The 18690-nt window shown below is 44.8% G+C and overlaps 1 protein-coding gene across 2 annotated transcripts in view; it reads left to right on the plus strand.

Moving 5' to 3' along the window:
• Window positions 1-5092: 5092 nt before the first annotated feature.
• FYB1 (FYN binding protein 1) overlaps window positions 5093-18690 on the plus strand; it is an 80965-nt gene continuing 67367 nt past the window's right edge. For both annotated transcript variants that reach the window (XM_080679652.1, XM_080679653.1), the window contains exon 1: window positions 5093-6236. In XM_080679652.1, the coding sequence (XP_080535778.1) occupies window positions 5114-6236 (1123 nt within the window). In that variant the 5' untranslated portion in view covers window positions 5093-5113. The remainder of the gene's footprint in view (window positions 6237-18690) is intronic.

The raw sequence follows: 18690 nt of genomic DNA on the forward strand, positions 1-18690 counted from the left end.
ATTCTTGAGAATAATCAGTCCTGTATTTATTAGCCTGAGAATGGTCCAGGAAAGTGATCAGTCAGGTGTCAGTCAGTCTGGATGAGGGATACCAGATGGTCTAGAGCAGCGGTCGCCAACCTTTCGGACCTCACGGACCACCAGTGGTCCGCAGACCACCAGTTGGTGACTGCTGGTCTAGAGGATGGGTACCAGGAGCTCTGGTCATGACCAGTGGTCTGGACAATGGATGGAAGATGGCCTGGTTAGGTGAGTCCTTCAAGGGGTAGTCAGGTTATCTGGATGTTTGATAAATGTTCAGCTGTGTATGCAGACTGTGTCACAGCACTGGAAAAGGTAAAAAAAGTTTAAGTTCCGGGTTAGTTAGAACAAGAATACAGTCTGCCCCCATGCCTCAACCCTCATAGTGGGAATAATTCAGTAGCTTGGGTAAAGGGACTCCAGTTTATGTACTCCCTGTCTTCACTCTTTCCTCAGGGAACATAACAGCATGCAGAGTGCGGCCCATTCTCCTCATGCTTTAATGACAAAAGGGACACAAACACAACTTAAGGAGTGGACTCAGGCTTCACAGTTATTTTATATTCAATCAGTAGCCATGACCCATGGATATTCTTATTTCCTGTGTGCTTTACAAAATTACTCTTTACAGAAATGAGACTTTTAAAGATAAGAAACTTTAAAAACAATCTCTAGTTGTAGCCTTCGTATTATTTAGTTTTTATTTATAGGTTTTAGAGTATACTCTATTATAAAAAAAATGAAAAGCAGACTTTTTATACAAATTGGCAATTATAAAAATAGTCACATGGACATAAAGTACAGCACAGAGAATATAGTCAATAATCTTGTAATAACTGTGTATGGTGTTAGGTGGGTACTAGACTTATTAGCGTGATCATTTTGTAAGTTATATAATGGCTAGTCACTATGTTGTGTACCTGAAACTAATATAATATTATATGTCAACTGGAATTGAAAAGATAAAAATAGATTATTTTTAAAAACCAGACATTCTGATAAGGTGTCTTCATATCACTGTTATACTATTATACATTGTTCCCACCCTATTTTTTTAAGTCAAAAGAGCCCTAGAAAATGGAATGGATGTTCAACCTACAATGAAGTCAAGATAGGAGAATGACCCTGACCGGTTTGGCTCAGTGGATAGAGCGTCGACCTGCGGACTCACGGGTCCCAGATTCGATTCCAGTCAAGGGCGTGTGCCTTGGTTGTGGGCACATCCCCAGTGAGGGGTGTGCAGGAGGCAGCTGATTGATGTTTCTCTCTCATCGATGTTTCTAACTCTCTATCCCTCTCCCTTCCTCTCTGTAAAAAATCAATAAAATATATATTTTTTTAAAAAGATAGGAGAATGTAAAAAAAAAAAGTTAAATCATGTTTGACGTTCTATCATTATCATTAAGGAAGAAATCTGGCTATTATTGTTCAGATTAAGAGCTAATCTGGGTGTTAAAATTTTATCTAATAAACTTACTAACAGTGATAATTATAAAATAACCTCTAAAGCTAAGCAGTCAGTATAAGTGATTAAATAGTTGTAAGTCCAGGCTACTTGATTTGCCAGGCATATTAGTAAGCTCAGGTGTTGTTACCATTTCTTCAGTAACAACATAAGAACTTGCTCTTTCTTAACCTATCCTTCAACACCCAGTGAAAAGTTTCAGAGTGTGCATAAACTAAACTCAAACATACTAACTCTATTATGTTATCCAGTGGTATTTGCTTCAGTTATTAAAATTAGGACATAACAGTAACAACTGTAACTTCACAAGATGGTCACCTGAAGGAAATGAAGTTATGTGACTGGTGAGTTAGAAAATACAATGATGGCAGACAAGCAATTCTTGATTGCATAACATTACACACAATAACCCATTTAATTCTCTTTTGAAAAACAAACCCTGTGAGAAGTAGATACGGTTATTATTTGCATCTTATAGGTGAAGACAACTTAGTAGGTAAATCACATGGTTAGTAAGTGGGAAAGTCAAGGTTTTAAGCCAAGTCGATGATCCCAGAGCCTGTGTCATTCACCAAGATGCTGACCTGCCTCCTAGATCTGGCTTGACATCTGAGACAAGTTCTAACTGCAAAGCAACCACTTCCATATTTTCTAAATTAAAACCAGGACATGGCATTTGACAATGGCTTAGTGTGTTTCCTGGGGTTTCCCCCATGAAATTCAAGATGTGAAGTTGCTATCACTAAGTAGGAACTCACTTAAATCCCTTGGTTTCTGTTCCTTACCGACCCGGAGGAGGAGGTGGACTAGGTGACTTCGACAGCTTGACTTGCTTCATAAAAAGAGCAAACCCTCCTATGAACCAGGCACTCTTTCATGTACTTTATGAATATTACTTTATTTATTCTTCCTAACAGCCACCCTATGACAGGGCCTTATTCCCATGACAGAGGTGAGTAGATGAAGGCCCAGAGAATTTCTGTTCCTTGCCCTAGATTAAATAGTTAGGAAGATTCAAACCCAGCCAGTCTGGTTCCCGAGCCTGTGTTATTAACCACTCTGCCTTGCAGCCTCTTGTTACACAATCTAGAATAAGTTATAGACCTAGAGTAAGTCTAGAGTAAAAGCATGCTTCCCCAGAAACAGACTTTCTTCCAGTAAAGAGAGCAGGCAAATTCCAGGTTGAGTAAATTCCAGGTTGAGCAAATTCTTATGCTGCTCATGCTCAGGTTTGGAGTTCTCTGCAGCTCCCATCTTCCTGGAGGCACAGGGCAATACTTGTCTTCTTCTCCCCCCAGCCCCACCCCCAACACCCAAACTCTCCCTGGTCTAGGCCTTCAGGGATCGACTGGATAGACTGAGGCCTTGAGGAAGTCATGGGGCTCAAGCAAGCAAGGTAGAAAACAAGACATTTTCAGAGAGTCGGCTATAGGGTAGTAAATTAAAGGAGCAAAATTCAAGCTGGAAACTATTTCTCTCATCTGGTTTTCATCGTCTGCCCAGGTTCCTTTCCCCCAACCCGCAAATACAGACTGGCTGCATTTTGGCAGGAGACAAACTCCTGCTGAGGGCATCATTGCTTTGAAAATCACTATTCACAGGATTCAGCTCAGTGCCAACCTGCATTCCCCAAATATGTATTAAAAGCCTGGCCTCAGCCCTAACTGGTTTGGCTCAGTGGATAGAGCGTCGGCCTGCGGACCGAAGGGTCCCAGGTTCGATTCCGGTCAAGGGCATGTGCCTTGGTTGCGGGCACATCCCCAGTAGGGGGTGTGCAGGAGGCAGCTGGTCGATGTTTCTCTCTCATTGATGTTTCTAACTCTCTATCCCTTTCGCTTCCTCTCTGTAAAAATCAATAAAATATTATTTAAAAAAAAAAAAAAAAAAGCCTGGCCTCAGCCCAGATGTTGTAGGAAACAAAGAGGAATGAGATAGTTTCTGGATTCTGGAGCCTCAGAGGGACCTGAGTCTACATCCCTCTGCCCACGGTTCCTGGCTGTGAGTCGGTGTATGTGCTACTTAACGTTCCTCATAAGAAGAGTTCCCATCCAAGGAGCCCCTGCTGTGGGCCAGGCAGGCACTTGACAAATTCCATCTCTAATGTGCATGACGATTCTGGCAGGTCTTTGTCATTATCCCCATTTTATAGATGATGCCACGGAGGCCCAACTAATAAACTAGGATTCCCACCAAGTTCTCATGATCTTTCCACTATGTCCTCTTGCAGTTTTGACCTCACTTTTCTTTCCTGGGAAATGGAGTGAGGTATTGCCATCCCCCCAAAGCAGGAGATGAGCCACACAGGTACAAGCAAGATTCAGAATCAAGCACACATATTTACACACTACACGATGGTTCCTACTATTATGAAAGGAAGTCACACTCGGGCATGTACAAGTGTCTGAAGTGATACAGCAGTTAAGAGGACAGAGCAAATCTCCCCAACCGGACAGGCTCTGGTTTTGTGGTATTCGAGTGGGCCCTTGAGAGATGGAAAGTGCTTGGGTGTGTGGCAATGAGTGGTGGGGGTGGGAAGGAAGAAAACGTTTCCTAGGTGAATTTGAAAGCACAGAAATAGAAATGGCGATGGCCACATGTGTATCTCCAACGTGTTTTGTTTTCTTAAAGCTTCAGATTTTCAAATATTCTAAAAGAACTAGAATATTCTAGAACTTGCTTTTGAGAGACAGACCAAACACACCATCAATTCTACCAGATTACGTGGGACTATACCCACAGAGAAGGGTGCGTGCCTGCTCTCTTTACTAAGCAATAGACAAGGAGGGCAGACACTGTGTGGAAGGACCTCTGAAAAGGAGTGACGGCTGTCAATATAGAAGAGACAAGACTGGAGAAACCCGAAGTCTGGACATGAGACTTCCCAGCCAGGCTCTGCATCCTTGTCACCTCCCCTGAGGGCCCCAGACTATGTCCCCTAGACAGGACCAGTCCTGGGATGGAACACGCGTGGCCCACTAGACTGGTTCCAGTTAAATCATTAGCATTAAATATAAAAATCAGTAGGAAAACTCTTCTTAGTACTTACACATAAAATGAGTGGGTATTTCTGCCACGTCTCCCTGTTAGCAGACAGACCTGAAATGTGGGTGGGTCAAGAGAACTCCTGCGAACCACAGAGATGCTAAACAAGGCCGTGCGCGTACAACATGCAACCCAAGGGCTTACTTTCATTTTTCAAATGCAGTTTCTATTTAAGAGGCTCATCCGTGAGATATGGAAGAAGCCGTTTGTTAGAGACTCCCATATTTTTTCAAGTGAAATAAATAGACAAATACGAAGGGAAAGGTACATTTCACAAGCTAGCGAGAGAAACAGCGGCAGGAAAGGGAAACAATGAGTGTGACAAACAAAAAGAAGCATGTCAGTCTCAGACAACCCCAAAAAGTGCTTGCACCCGAGCCCTCCCCCTTCCACAAGCTCTCACAACTTATGTTGCCATAGAGGAAGGCCAGTGTTACAATATCTCGCTACCCAATCAGCAGCACCGCGGGCCTCAAACCAGGAAACCCTGTAGAGTGCAGCATTTTCAACTGTGAAGGGCGAGCTGTTCTCACTGGTTTTTGTTCCCCATGCTTGTAGGATGGAAAAGCAGATGTGAAGTCTCTCATGGCGAAGTTCAGCGCAGTGGGTGACCCCACAGAGGAGGTCTCGGTCAGCAGCCGACCCTTCAAGGTCACCGGGCAGAATTCCCCTTCAGGACTCCAAGCCAAGAAGAACTTCTTCAACAACCAAGGAAATGCCAGCGCTCCGACGGGACCCAGCAGCGGGCCCAAGTTTGGGGTCCCAAAGCCACCCCTGGGGGTGAAGCCTCCTCCTGAGGAAAAGCCGGAACTGGAGCCCAAGCCCCCGTTTCTGAAGCCCACTGGAGTGGGCCAAAGATTTGGGTCCCCAGCCCCCAAGGACCCCGAGGGGAGAGCGGCCTTTCTGAGACCCGTAGGCCCCAAGCCCAACCCGCCCAGAGAAGATGCCAAGCCCGTGTTTCCCCGGCCTCCTGGCAACAAGCCTTCACTCCACGGTGTCAACCAAGACCACGACCCAAAGCCTCCAGGCCCGAAGCCCAGGCTTCCCCCTCCAGCCCAGGAAAGCGAGCCCAAGCCAGTGTTCCCTAAGGTGCCTGGGGTGCAAGGCAAGTTTACGCCAGCCTCACAAGACCAGGAGCCCAAGCCCCTCTTCCCCAAACCCGCCTTGGGCCCGAAGCCATCCCCCAGTCTCGATGACCCCCACGAAGGCGAGAGCCCCACTAAGAATACGTCTCCATTCAAAGGACCCTCGGCCCCCCCAGGAGTCAAGTCCAAAACCGGCTCTCTAAGGCCAGCGAGGGAAGACCCAGACGCGAAAGGCCATGGAGGCGAGACGTCAAGTTCACCTTTCCCTGGAGTGGTCCTGAAGCCTGCCGCCAGCAGGGGAGCCCCGGGCCTCTCCAGAAAGGCCGAGGACCGGAGAGAAGACAGGAAGATGGATGCTGCTAAGAACGTGTTCCTGGGCAAGATGAGCCAGGAGGAGCCGGCCTGCGGGGCTCCGCCTGCCTTGCTCCCCAAGACACCTTCTAAGGTGACGATGGCCGGGCCCTGGGGCCAAGGTCAGGAAAAGGAAAGGGGAGACAAGAGTCTCGCCATCCCTAAGCAGAAGCCCCTGCCCTCCTTGGCTGTCCTGGGCCCTCCTCCACCGAAGCCCAGCCGGCCCCCCCACGTGGACCTGGCCAAATTCCGAAAAGCTGCTCCTGCCAACAGTAAGTGCTTCTCTCCTTTCTACTTCGCATGCTTGCTTCCCCAGCCGCAGGCATCTTCGCTCGGGGGGGGGGAAAGCTGTGGTGAGGAAGGATCCCATCCCCAGCTGCTGTGGGGGTGACAAGCTCTTTGGGATGGTTTGGCTTTGGTGTGGGAGCTCTGAGAAGGTCGGGCTGGCTCGGGGGGTGGAGGCAAACACATCCATTTGATTTGATGAGAGGTTTCGCTTAATGCTCATCATTTCATTGACTTCCTTAGTTTGGTTTCATTTCTGTCAAATGGGACTGTGGTGTGTCACTGTGCTACCACTAAGGAGTTAGACAGACAGATGAGCCAAACCCTAAGGCGGCGATGCTCACACGGGGGCGATTTTGACACCCCGGGGACATTTGGCAAATGGCTGGGGCCACTTTTCATTGTCACAGCAGGAGGGTGCTACTGGCATCTACGGAGCAGAGGCCAGGGACGCTGCCACACACCCTACAATGCACAGGGCGGCTCCCCACGACAGTTATCCAGCCCCAAACGCCAGCTCCTCCCAGGGACTGTAATGCCCGCGACTCCAAATAAGAGGGCATCAGGGCTCTTGCGAGATGGCACTTTCTGTTTTATGTCCAGCTGCTTCCTATTTCTCAATGTAAAGTTTTCTGAACTTCTCTGATTCATAAAGTAATACATAGTTCAGGTAATAAGCCGGACAAAGGGGTACATTCTTCTTCTGGGGGGACAGCTCCTTTTCTACCAGAGAGTTTATCACAGTACTATGGCACATGCCATCATTTGATCCTGAGGAACGTGGGAAAGAGGTGTAACTCTGCATAGCAATGAGAGAGTCTCACTTATGCATGAAATGATGAGTATTTTAGGCAAATGATGTGTAACTGCTGTTTATTGGGGGAGGGGGGTGTTGACAAGTAACCACACCACTATTGGACATTTTTTTTTTTTTTCTTACAAAAGCATGGTCCGATTAAAGCTGCTTCAGAAATAAGGTTGTTTTTCTTTTTTGGCTTCATAGAAGTATTTTGCAGTCAATATGTGATCTTCCTGAGATCAGCATGTTCAGATTGATCAACAGCTTAGTGATCAAACCTCCCATTAATCTAGCCTGCAGAAAGCAGGTGTGCAATGACTCCAGGATCATCACCTTCTAGAAAGACTCAGGCTTGTTACACTTGTGTCCTCCTCATCTGTCACTTTCTCGTTTCAATACTGGTCCCTAATTCAGAAAGGTTAGTTTGGGGAGACCTTCTACAAGGCCCCTTCTTAGTTCTCTTTCCTTGTTTCTCTGTATCTCCGGTTTTAAGAGGTGCTGTCATTCGCTCCATTTTATGGCTCTGCTTCACGCCAGGGGAACTGTGCTGAGGTCCAGCAGGAATCCTTGGAGCTTCCTCCCTGTCCTTCCTTGTTCCTTCCTACCAGGGTTGGGTGGTGGGACCCCATTATCTGGTGTCACGCTATTGAATGAGTTCTCACAGATGCTAATGAAGTCCTCTTGCTGGCTCTGCAGTCCTGTCAAGGTCAACACTGAGCTGATTTTCAGTGCAATGTAGCTCCCAGGGACCCAGGCACAATTGCTCAGTATTCGAGTTGATTCTTGCCCTTCTCTTTCCCTTTACAACCCTTTCCCCCCATCCTCACGTGCCTCCCCACTGCACAGGTGCCCCACCACACCGTTTGGATTCTAACACCTCTCATCAGTGTACCCCACTTCCGACCTCTGGGCTCTGGGTGTATATTATGTTCCAAAATGGACCCCATTCCCTCTTCGCCCACCTTTTCCACAAATCAGAACTCAATCCTTAATTTAAACTGACCTCCAGTTGGCGTCAGGATAAAGCAATCTGTTTCATAAATTTAAACTCTGAATAACAGCCCTTTAATGCATTCACTTTTTTCAATTTGTTTTTAAATAGAAATCACATCCAACTCAAAAACACAGCAAGTGTAAAAAGGTGTAAAATGGAACATCGTGAAAAGTTGTCTTTAGTCCTTTCCTGCCTTTTGCTGGGTCTTCCCAGCCTCGGCCCCACAGGACAACCACTCTTTTAATTTCCCCCTCCATGCAAAGTTTGTTTATGTTTACACAACAAATAGAAATACAGATACTAGCCACCCCCTGAATTTTACTCAACAAGTAGAATATTATATGCAATGCTCTGATCCTTGTTTCTTAAAAACACTGATAAATCCTGTATGTCTTTCCACATTTTAATGAGAGGTAACTGATTATTCTTTAAGCTGCACAGTATTCTGGTAAGTGGATGACTCACCTAATTGATTTAACACTTTGTATTGTTTCCAAACTTTTGCTGTCAGAACAGTGTACAGAAAATAATCTTGTCTATGTATCAGAAAATAAGCATTTATTTTCTGAACACAGAGGATTTCTTAATAGGCAAGTCTGCAACCTTGGCTGGTGTGGCTCAGTGGATAGAATATCGACCTGTTGTCTGAAGGGTCCCAGGTTCGATTCTGGTCAAGGGCACATGCCCGATCAAGGGCTCAATCCCCAGTGGGGGGTGTGCAGGAGGCAGCCGATCAATGATTCTCTCTCATCATTGATGTTCCTCTCTCTCTCTCTCCCTCCCTCTCCCTCTCCATCTCCTTTCTTTCCTGAAATCAATAAAAATATATTTAAAAAAAAAAAAAAAAAGGCAGGTCTACTGACTCCGGATCCTACCACTACTGTTTTTCCTTAATCATACTAAGCAATTTAGCATTCCATTTAGGAAGGTTAAAAAAAAAATACCAGAATTAGAAAGCATATAGTGTCCAAATTAACTAAAGCTTCATCTAATCATTTTGTAGGCTTTCAAAACTATTTTCTTAGCCTTCCCACCTGACTCTTTCCCTTCAAGATTCATGTCCAATTACTTAAACCTCATCTTCAGATCTACCCTCCATCTTTATCATCTTTGTCCAATATATTAACCATTAAAAATATTTATCCCTTATTGAGGACACGTTATATATCTGATACTCATTACCCTGTTAAATCCAATGAATCGGGAATTCTGTGAGGTTAGGTTACCTGCCCCAGGCTGCCCTGTGACTGAGCAGCAACAGACCCTGTCCTCCCTCCCAGAGCCCAGGTCTCCATCGCCACCCTCTCTGCTGGGCTCCCTCTCTTGAAACATAGGATAGGGATAGAATGAGATAATGAATTAAGCATAAATGAAAACCAAAGAATCCTCATTCTTCTCCCTCTCTTGGTCTTTTGGTTGAAACAAGTCTTTTTTTGTTTTGTTTTTTTTTACTATAAATACCACTATAAGCTTCATGAAGACAGACGAGTCTGCTTAACATTATTTATTTGGAGCCTAGAAATAAAATATTCCTGTTAGTTACTAAGGTTTGTCTTCCCACCAGAATCTCTTTAATCAGAATTTAAGATTAATGCTCTCTATTGCTTAGCGATTCCTTTTTCAACAAGTAGATAACCCTTGCCAATAGCCTGGCACTCAATTGAATTGAGTTTCTATGCAAAATGAATATTATGCACAGAGTCCTTACGTAGAGTTTCAGCTGATTTTCTTGTAAACCAGAAGCTTGAATATTAAATGGTGCTTTTCTGAATATGGAGTGAATACCCTTCCCTCCCCCACCCCCACCCCAACCCCCAGAACCATTACAGGTTACAAAAGGCCCAACATTTTTGAAAAATCCAAAAGATCAGAATGTTCTTTGAACTAACATTTCTCCTGGCCCCTTTCGGCTCCCAGGCCGGTGGTGGAAGGACCTCCGCCCCAGCATCCCGCGCATGCCTGGCCCGCACCGCCTGGGTTGGGAGGAAGCCCTAGCCCACCTGTGGTTTGTGTGTAGTAGCTAGCAAGCCCTGCTGGGAAACAGTCCATCCAATTCTGTTTTGTTTTTCTCCTCGTCTTGTTCTGAACACTGGGGAGAAAGTAAGACTCACCTTTCCTGTGTTGACTTTAAGAATGACCAGTAAAGCATCTTGACCATCAGAGGGGCAAGGGCAAGGTCCCAGGTGGCTTAGCAATGGACTAATGGTGTGACGGACCCCTCCTCAGCTACTTGTGTGTCACTCTCATCCACGGACAGCGGTTTGGAACCAAAAGGCCTCTGGCCTGTTTTCACTGACAAGTGACTTGTTTCTAGGAGGGGTCAAGGTTTTCCTTCATGGACCCCGAAGCTGTCGCCTTTCTTCTGCTCTGCGGTCTCCTTTCACATGTACCCTCTGAAAATTGCCTATTAGGTATTTATAGGCCACGCTTTATAGCGGCGTGTTGCTCCCAGCCAGGACAGGGCAAAGGGATTCCCTGCTCAACCACATTTAAGAAACTCGGGGCCAGGTGGATTCTTACACCACGGTTTCTACAAGCATTGGCACCTGAGTGCGCACTGGAGTCTAAGAGCAAGGTACGAAACAAGCAGATACCTTTTCAGAAGCATCTCACAGACGGGGCTCTTTCAGAGCACTGGGGAGCTGGGGGCGAAGCTCTGTGGGGCGCAGCCTGGAGTGGGAGTCATCTAAAGCATGGCTCAGCTTCCGTGGCAACAGACACTCCACATGCCGTTTGCTGTCATTCTCCAGGAGCTGGTGCACGCTCTGTGGCTGGCGTCCACCCTTACCTTTAGCTCCAGCCCAAGCCCAGGCTATTTCACTACCCTCCTGGATCCCTGGGGAAGCCGTGTTCTGTGACACCTGTCAGTCTTCCCTCTATCCCTGGTTGAAACTTCTGAGGAAACACTCACTGTCAATCTGGCAGCTTACCTGGGTTTAACTCCGTGATAGAAAAGCCTGGGGGAGAGCCTGCCCTTCCTAATCGCACAGGTCCAAGGTCAGATCTTAGGAGCTGCCTACTCTCCGTCTTCTAAAACTCTCTCTTCCGCTCTGCTAAGATAAACCAGCTCCGCAGTCTGCCCTGTTGAACAACCTGCCCCCCGCTGTACCATATGCCAACAGCATCCTTTGGGCTTTTATTATCCAATGTTTTTGTCATATTCATAAGCAATCTACATGATCTTTATTTTTATTTTCTGCCATTTCATTTTACTGAGGAGAAGTCTGAGACCATCCTGAATGTCTTATCTTTGAAAACGATTTACTTTTCTATCTAGATTCCCAAAGAAATCTCTGTTCTTAAGGTTTAAAAACTTAGCCAACATGTGTTTGTGTCAGTCATTCTATCATCAATGTCAATCATTCTGTCATCATTCTAAACTTGTGTCAATCATTCTGTCATCAGTATTTTCTGAGAGATGATGTTCCTCTGAGCTCAGGGGTTTTTGGTTCCACATGCAGAGGGGTCACACCATTTTTGTGACTGATGGATGATAAATGCATCTACTTGCTCTGATCCAGGGTGATACACTTGTCTTCCCTTGAGAGCCGAGATTTGAGTCCTGATATTGCTTTTAATCCACTCTTCTGTGGAGGGAAGGATAGCTGTGCTGGTCTTGAGGGCAGTCCTTGCTGGATGGAGATCTGGACTCTGTTCCATCATCTGAGACCTCCCCCATCCAGTGCCTGATACCACAGCCAGGCGACTATGACATCTCAGCCCCTCTGCCTCTGCTGTGACCCTGTCGTGGTACTTGGGGCTTTATTGCTACAACTTTCCCCTTGACCAAGCTGCTCAGTCACCCCCGAGTTCATGTCTCCAGGCTGGAGCATATTAGGGATAATGCAGAGGTTTTTCTAGGATCACTGTCTCTGCAGTACTGCTCCTGAGCCTGGGAGCACATGGGAAGCTCCACTTGCCTCCCATGGCACCAGAACCTTCTGCTTCCTCCCTTAACCACCACGTTTTGAAATGTATCCAGTTAGGTTATTTTCCTTTGCTTGTGTGGTGACCACTAGTGAATTTGAGATAATGCTTATCTCGCCTTATTTTGTTTTCATTATTGTATTTGGGAATTGGAGGAAGAACATGCCAGGAGTTCCCTCCCTTATTATTTAATACCAGCTCATATTTCCATTATAATCCAGGGTGAGCAATATTTCTGAAAGGACCATCAATTGGCCCCTCCACAATTGGAACAGAGGAAAGTGACATGAATTGAGTGCCCACAGCCAGCCTGGTTTTACATCCTCTGGTCTATGTTTATTAGTCAAGGACCTGGAGGACCACTCCTAATCCCTCTCCAAGTCTCCTATTCTGAAGAATATTCTGGACACAATCACGGCAGGGCAAAGGAGAGACCCAGGGGCCTGAGGGAGCTTCACCTCTGGGCTGTGGATAGCACCTGACCTCCGCTCACCTGCAAATTTCCAGACAGCAGTCCTATTGTAAGCCTTTACCAGCCAGTCAGTTTATACTGAGACTAGGAGAGGACGGGAATACTGGATGGGAAAATGAGCCGAGAGAAGGAGAAGGCCACTGGGGTTGACATATGGGGAAGGCACCTTACTTCTCCTCCAGCCAAAGTCATCCTGCCATTGAGAAGGCCCCTCAGCAGGGTTAGGTTCTCAGTTCCCTGCTCAGTGATCCATTTGGTCTTTGATTTTTTTTTTTTCTTAACCACTGAGATGCCATATAGTCTTTTAAAATTGATGTGAGCACAACAATAACCCACACACCATTTGATTTACAGGGAAACACTTCCTTACAGACATATTACCCTGCTTATAAGAGGGACGGTCACTTTTCTTAATTATGGAAGAGAAATTTCTGTAAAAGCTTGTTTGCAGCAACATGCCATGATTTACCCCCTGGTAACAACTTCCTGTGATCAAGAGGCAGAAGTTGGTATGTTGTTAAGCCACTTACAAAGGAAAATATAGAAATACTAGAGGCCTAGTGCACAGATTCGTGCACCGGTAGGGTCCCTCAGCCTGGGTGTGTCTGTGGGAGGTTGGTCAGCTGGGGAAGGACCGTGGGAGGGCTCCAGGGTGTGTCCGGCCCGTCTCACCCAGTCCTGATCGGCCAGACCCAGCAGCAAGCTAACCTACCAGTTGGAGCATCTGCCCCCTGGTGGTCAGTGCGTGTATAAAAGCCTAATATGCTAAGTGTCCTACCGTTCAAACGTGGTCAAACGGTTGAACGGTCAGACACTTAGCATATTAGGCATAGATAGATAGGTAGATAGATAGATAGATAGATTGCCAACCAACTGGAATTATTTCAACATTAGTAGCATTTGTGCTAGATCCAAGAAGATTTGTACATAAACAAATGTTTTCTTTTACAGTGGCTGACGTATGAAAGGCATGAGATGCTATAATGTATGCCAAATTGGATCAAAATTAGTTCATTCTTAAACTAATCATGCAATCCATGAAGGTAAAAACATTACAATGAAATTTCAGTTACTTGAGAAAGGAAGGATATTAAAAGGAAAGTCAGGTCTCAGAATCAAATACATAAAAGCTCTTCCTACTTCAATTGTGCATACACACATAAAATTAAAAAAAAAAAAACAACTAGATAAGAAGAGTGAAACAAATGTCTTCTTGCTGGGCAGGGATGCCTTGCTTCGCAGAACCTGCTGACATAACTTCTAAGCCCAGTCAAATAAAGGACTGGGAAATACAGTGAGCTGCCCATGAGGTGCAGTTGCCACTAACGGTCCTTCTTTGCCTTGTTGGAAACTATTTCCGAATGTGGGTTCACAGTCTAAAAGCACCTCTTTGTGCATATGGCTTTTATTTATTTTTTTAAAATATATTTTATTGATTTTTTACAGAGAGGAAGGGAGAGGGATAGAGAGTTAGAAACATTGATGAGAGAGAAACATCAATCAGCTGCCTCCCGCACACTCCCCACTGGGGATGTGCCCGCAACCAAGGTACATGCCCTTGACCGGTATCGAACCTGGGACCTTCAGTCTGCAGGCCGACACTCTATCCACCGAGCCAAACCGGTTTCGGCTGGCTTTTATTTCAGAAAATTAAATTAACTTTTATACAAGAATAATTCCAATTATTGGAAGAGCAAAAGTATGCCTCAGGAGTAGAAATCCAGCTACCTGTTTTTATGAAGCTATCTGGAAATTTGTAAGAACACACCAATACATATCCTTTCAGAGAAAGCACAATTATATGGTATGGCCTGGCTCTAAAGCCCAGGGAGCCATCTAGAGCACTGAGTTAGTTGCTTTTCCAACATATGAGGAAGAAGGAAGAGAAAAGTAGCTCAAAAGTTGGAGAATTTAACTGCTATGTCAACACTAGTAAATAGACAAGAAACATAAGCTCTTCTATTTCAATTGCTACTAAAGAAAAAAATATCAGGCTTTGTTCTGTCTGGCATAGCAAAGGTAGAAAAAACATCTAGAACACTCAATAGCTAGAGATACTATCAGACAAAAGTAACCGAAGATGAGACATCTGGTTACAGAAAAAAAAAAACCATGTGAGGTTTTTCTTTCCCCAAAGTCAGAATCTGCAGGGCGAATCAGCTGTTTGTGTTTATTCAACAGTCTGCATCTGTACAGCTGCTGACTGCACAGTGCGGTGGCTCATTCTGCCGCTGGCGTGCTCCAAGCCCCTGGGCCTGTGCTCCCGGCCACCAGCCTGTGCCTCCCAGGGCTGCCCACAGGTGTGTTGAGACCAAGAGGGGCAAAAAGAAAGCTTCTCTCCATGTCACGCTGCTCTCTCGTCTTGATTTTCTTGCAGTCCTCTGAATAAGGTAGCTCACGGTATTTTCCAAAGTAATTGTGTGGTGATAGGGTTAGTGAATCCAAGCAACTAAAAATCTGTCTAAAAAAAAAAAACAAAAAAATGGCGAGGCAGATGTATAGCACAGATAGCCAAAGTGAGTTTGAGTATTCGTCCCTCTTTTGCTGGAATAAAAGATGCTTAACTATTATTAGGTGGTGAAAGAATCCTAGATTTAAAAAGCCCCCTTAGTAAATGGGTTGTTTTCAAACCCTACAGTATTTCCTGTTTCTCTTCCCAATTGTCACCTTGAAGAAGTTGGGGTACCCCATGCATGTACTCTCAGTTCCTGAGGATCTAGACTTCAGCCTCTCCAGGACCCTGTTTCTCCCTTAGTTCTGGTTCATCTAGATTGGGTAAGAAAGCTACACACACACACACACACACACAAATAACCGTGACTTGCTCCTCAGCCATTTTTTTCAAAAGCAGTTGATGTAGACGAGAAATAAGGCAAGTCTGTAAAATATGTTTCAGTCATCCGTGTTACTCTAAATGAAAGACAATTTTCTAGACCCAAGCAGGCAACCTCCCTATTTTGTAGGAAGAGGCTGTCTTTGATTTCTCCGACACTTTGAGTTCTTAATCCTCATGGGGAGGAATTAATCATCCTCTGGCTGAGTGGCCTGCAACCAGTTGAGGTTTGTAGACCTCCTGCCAGATCTCTACTTCCCAGTTGGGAACTTCTACTTTCCCCACAAAGTCTGAGTAATTATCTAATGGACCAACTGTGTGGGTGGACCATTACAAGGAGAGGTAGTAGCTTAGTCAGTTCAGGCTGCTGTTACAAAACTACCACAGATTGGGCAGCTAAGAAATAAGGGAAACTTATTTCTCACAGTTCTGGAAGTTGAGAAGTTCAAGGTCAAGGCCCTGACAGATTCAGTGTCTGGTGAGAGTCTACCTTCCAGTTCAAAATGACTGTCTTCGCACAGTGTCCTCACATGGCAGAAGGGACAAGGGAACTCTCTGGAGTCTCTTTTAAAAGGCCTCCACCCCCATGACTTAATCACCTCCTAAAGGCCCACCTATTAGCACCATCACATTGAGGTTTAGGTTTCAAGATGTGAATTTGGGGGGCACAAACCTTCAGTCTATGGCAGACATCCTGTGCCACCAGGCCTAGGAAATGACATTGACCCATTGCCCTGACCATTTGTCTCCCTTTTATTTTCTTGCTTTCTTCTTCATTCTCATCTCCTAAGCTAAGATTTTTTAAAAAATCTTATTCTTTTCCATTCCTCCATATCATCACCACAAATTTCCTTTCTTCTGAGTCAGTGAAACCTGCTAGTAAAACCCACAGAAAAATGCTGAGGGTTATGGAGGCATGTGGACCAAAGAGGCTGCTGAATTCTGAACTAAGAAAACATGGCAAATTCCATGTGCCAACATGCCTTTGAAATGGAAAAGCTAAGGTAGGAAATAAAAAAGCAATTAGCGTGGTCTTGAAAAATCTGGATAAAGTTAATTTCAAACACCAGCCACGTCTAATGGAAAAATCTAACGGTCTCCACAGATCAATAAAGGACCAAGTGGTTTGAATTCTCAGGCTCACTTCTGACTTTCAGTTCCTGCTCCTTCTGCCTTGGATGGGTTTGGGAATTGCCTGACTGACCCTGTGCCATACCGCAGTCACCCCAACAAGACTTGGTGCTTTTCCTTAGTTCTCACTGCAAACCACTCATGGAAGGCCTTTTTGTGTGCACGACAGACTTCCCTGAAGCGGTGAGGAGGCAGGAGTTTACATTGCATAGAAGCTAGAGACTTGAGATGGCATGTGGGCCACAACCTTTTTTTTTTAACTTATTTATTTTTAAATGTATTTTTATTTATTTCAGAAAGGAAAGAAGAGGGAGAGAGAAAGAGAGAGAGAGAAACATCAATGATGAGAGAGAATCATTAATTTGCTGCCTCCTACACATCCCCCACTGGGCATCGAACCTGCAACCTGGGCATGTGCCCTTGACTGGAATCAAAACCGGGACCTTCAGTCCACAGGCTGATGCTCTATCCATTGAGCCAAACCGGCTAGGGCACCACAAACCTTTTTTTCAAAAGCAGATAAGTATTTGCAATTTAGGCTCCTGTCCCCTCTCCCCTTGCTCACCATTTTCCTTCTTTTCCTCCTTTCTTGACTTCCCCTTCTCAATGGCTAAGAAAAATAAGGACATTTTCTTCATTTTTTTGTTCAGAATAGTCCAACTGTCTCTAACCCAAAGCCTTAAACTCAGCTGCGGTCTTCCTTGGCATATAAGCAGATGTTTCTTACTCAAAGGTATCTTCACCACCTCTTCTGAGAGTGGAAGGAGATGGTTGAAAGGGATAGCCAGGTGGGAGGAAGTGGTTTTATTTTGTATTGCTATGATATTCATTATATTACTAGGAACAAGCTACTGATGAATAGAATGCATCCAGGAGAGTGTGGGCAATCCCGATAGAAGTACAGGATCTGAATTCTTCCAAATGGGTGTGATAATCAGGTTGTTTTCTCCTCTTAGAAGATCGGTGTGCTGGAGAGCAGCTTTCTTTTACCAGACCTAGAATTTGAAAGTTTTCAGGTTCTTTCTGGATTAAAATATTCCTAGGACTCCCATTCAAACCAATATCCCTTACATGTCTTCCTGGTCATTGTAATACTAAATGGGTCTCTAAGGAGAAAGCCAAAATGGATAGACATTCTGACCACCAATATGTATGTCATATTCTCAGAAGGACAAGAGAACATCAAAATTGGGCCTTAATTTCAAAGGTTATCAAACTTTAAATTGCTTAAGAATGCCCCCATAGTTCCCAGGAACCCAGGGATTGGACTCGCTATCATCATCACCAGGTGGCTCAAAGGTAGGTCATTATTGGGCCACAATGACAAATACTGCAGTCTAAGAGAATGACTACACTTGGTCCAGGCGTAAAGGGGATGATGGAAAGAGGTAGGGTTTCTAAGCCTTAGGTATTTTTCTGAAAACAAAAGAAAAATACCATGAGATAAGATACTAGGAGTTAGTGATTATATCAAAATATGGAAATGAGTAAGTGACCTGTTTAAGCAAACAGGTAGGATTCTATGGTTGATCTTTAAAATTTGCTTAGTTAGGGTCGGTGCCAAGGTGCTATTCGAATACCTAATATCTGTATGGCTTGCACCAGAGTTCTGAAAGTCCTTGGCTATGTCAGGCTTAACTGTTTAGTTGCTGAAGCATAAAGAGGTCCAGGAATCTCTAAGGAATGTCTGGAGCCCTTAGAGGGATGTAGCTAGTTTAGTGTTTTGCCAGTTAGTGGTTAAATGGTACACACCCTGACCACCAGCCTAGAACAAGGATTTTCAACCAGTGTGCCCCAAGAATTTTTAAAACATGCAATCCCTGATTATTTAGTCTGGGGCACTGACCTCTTTTCCCTTAGATTATCAAATGAAAAAATAACAATAGCCAACACAACAATAGCTGTCTGGTGTAAATAAATCAAAAGTACACCTATTTTTTTCTCAGGTCAGCAAAACATATTTGGTGTGCTGCAGAATAGTAGTAATTACTAGTAGTTTCTGTGCGCCATGTGATGAAAAGTTGAAAATCGCTGAACCAGAAGAGTTCCCCCCATAGAACTCTGGAATCAAGGACTCCGGCCACTCTCTCCCACTCTTTCCTTTCTACCCTTTTTCACTTCTCTGTTCCCATTTATTTTTATTCCTTTTCTCAGTTTCTGCCTCGCAGTGGCCTTCAGGTTAGCTCAGCACAGAACTTTTTCACGCGGCACATATCATTGCTATTCCTTAAGTTAAAAACCAACTAAGGCAGTCCTCAAGGCGAAGAAAAAATCCAAGTGCTAAG

Source organism: Plecotus auritus (genome assembly GCF_963455305.1).
Source record: "Plecotus auritus genome assembly, chromosome: 7".
In the NCBI taxonomy this organism is placed as follows: Eukaryota; Metazoa; Chordata; class Mammalia; order Chiroptera; family Vespertilionidae; genus Plecotus; species Plecotus auritus.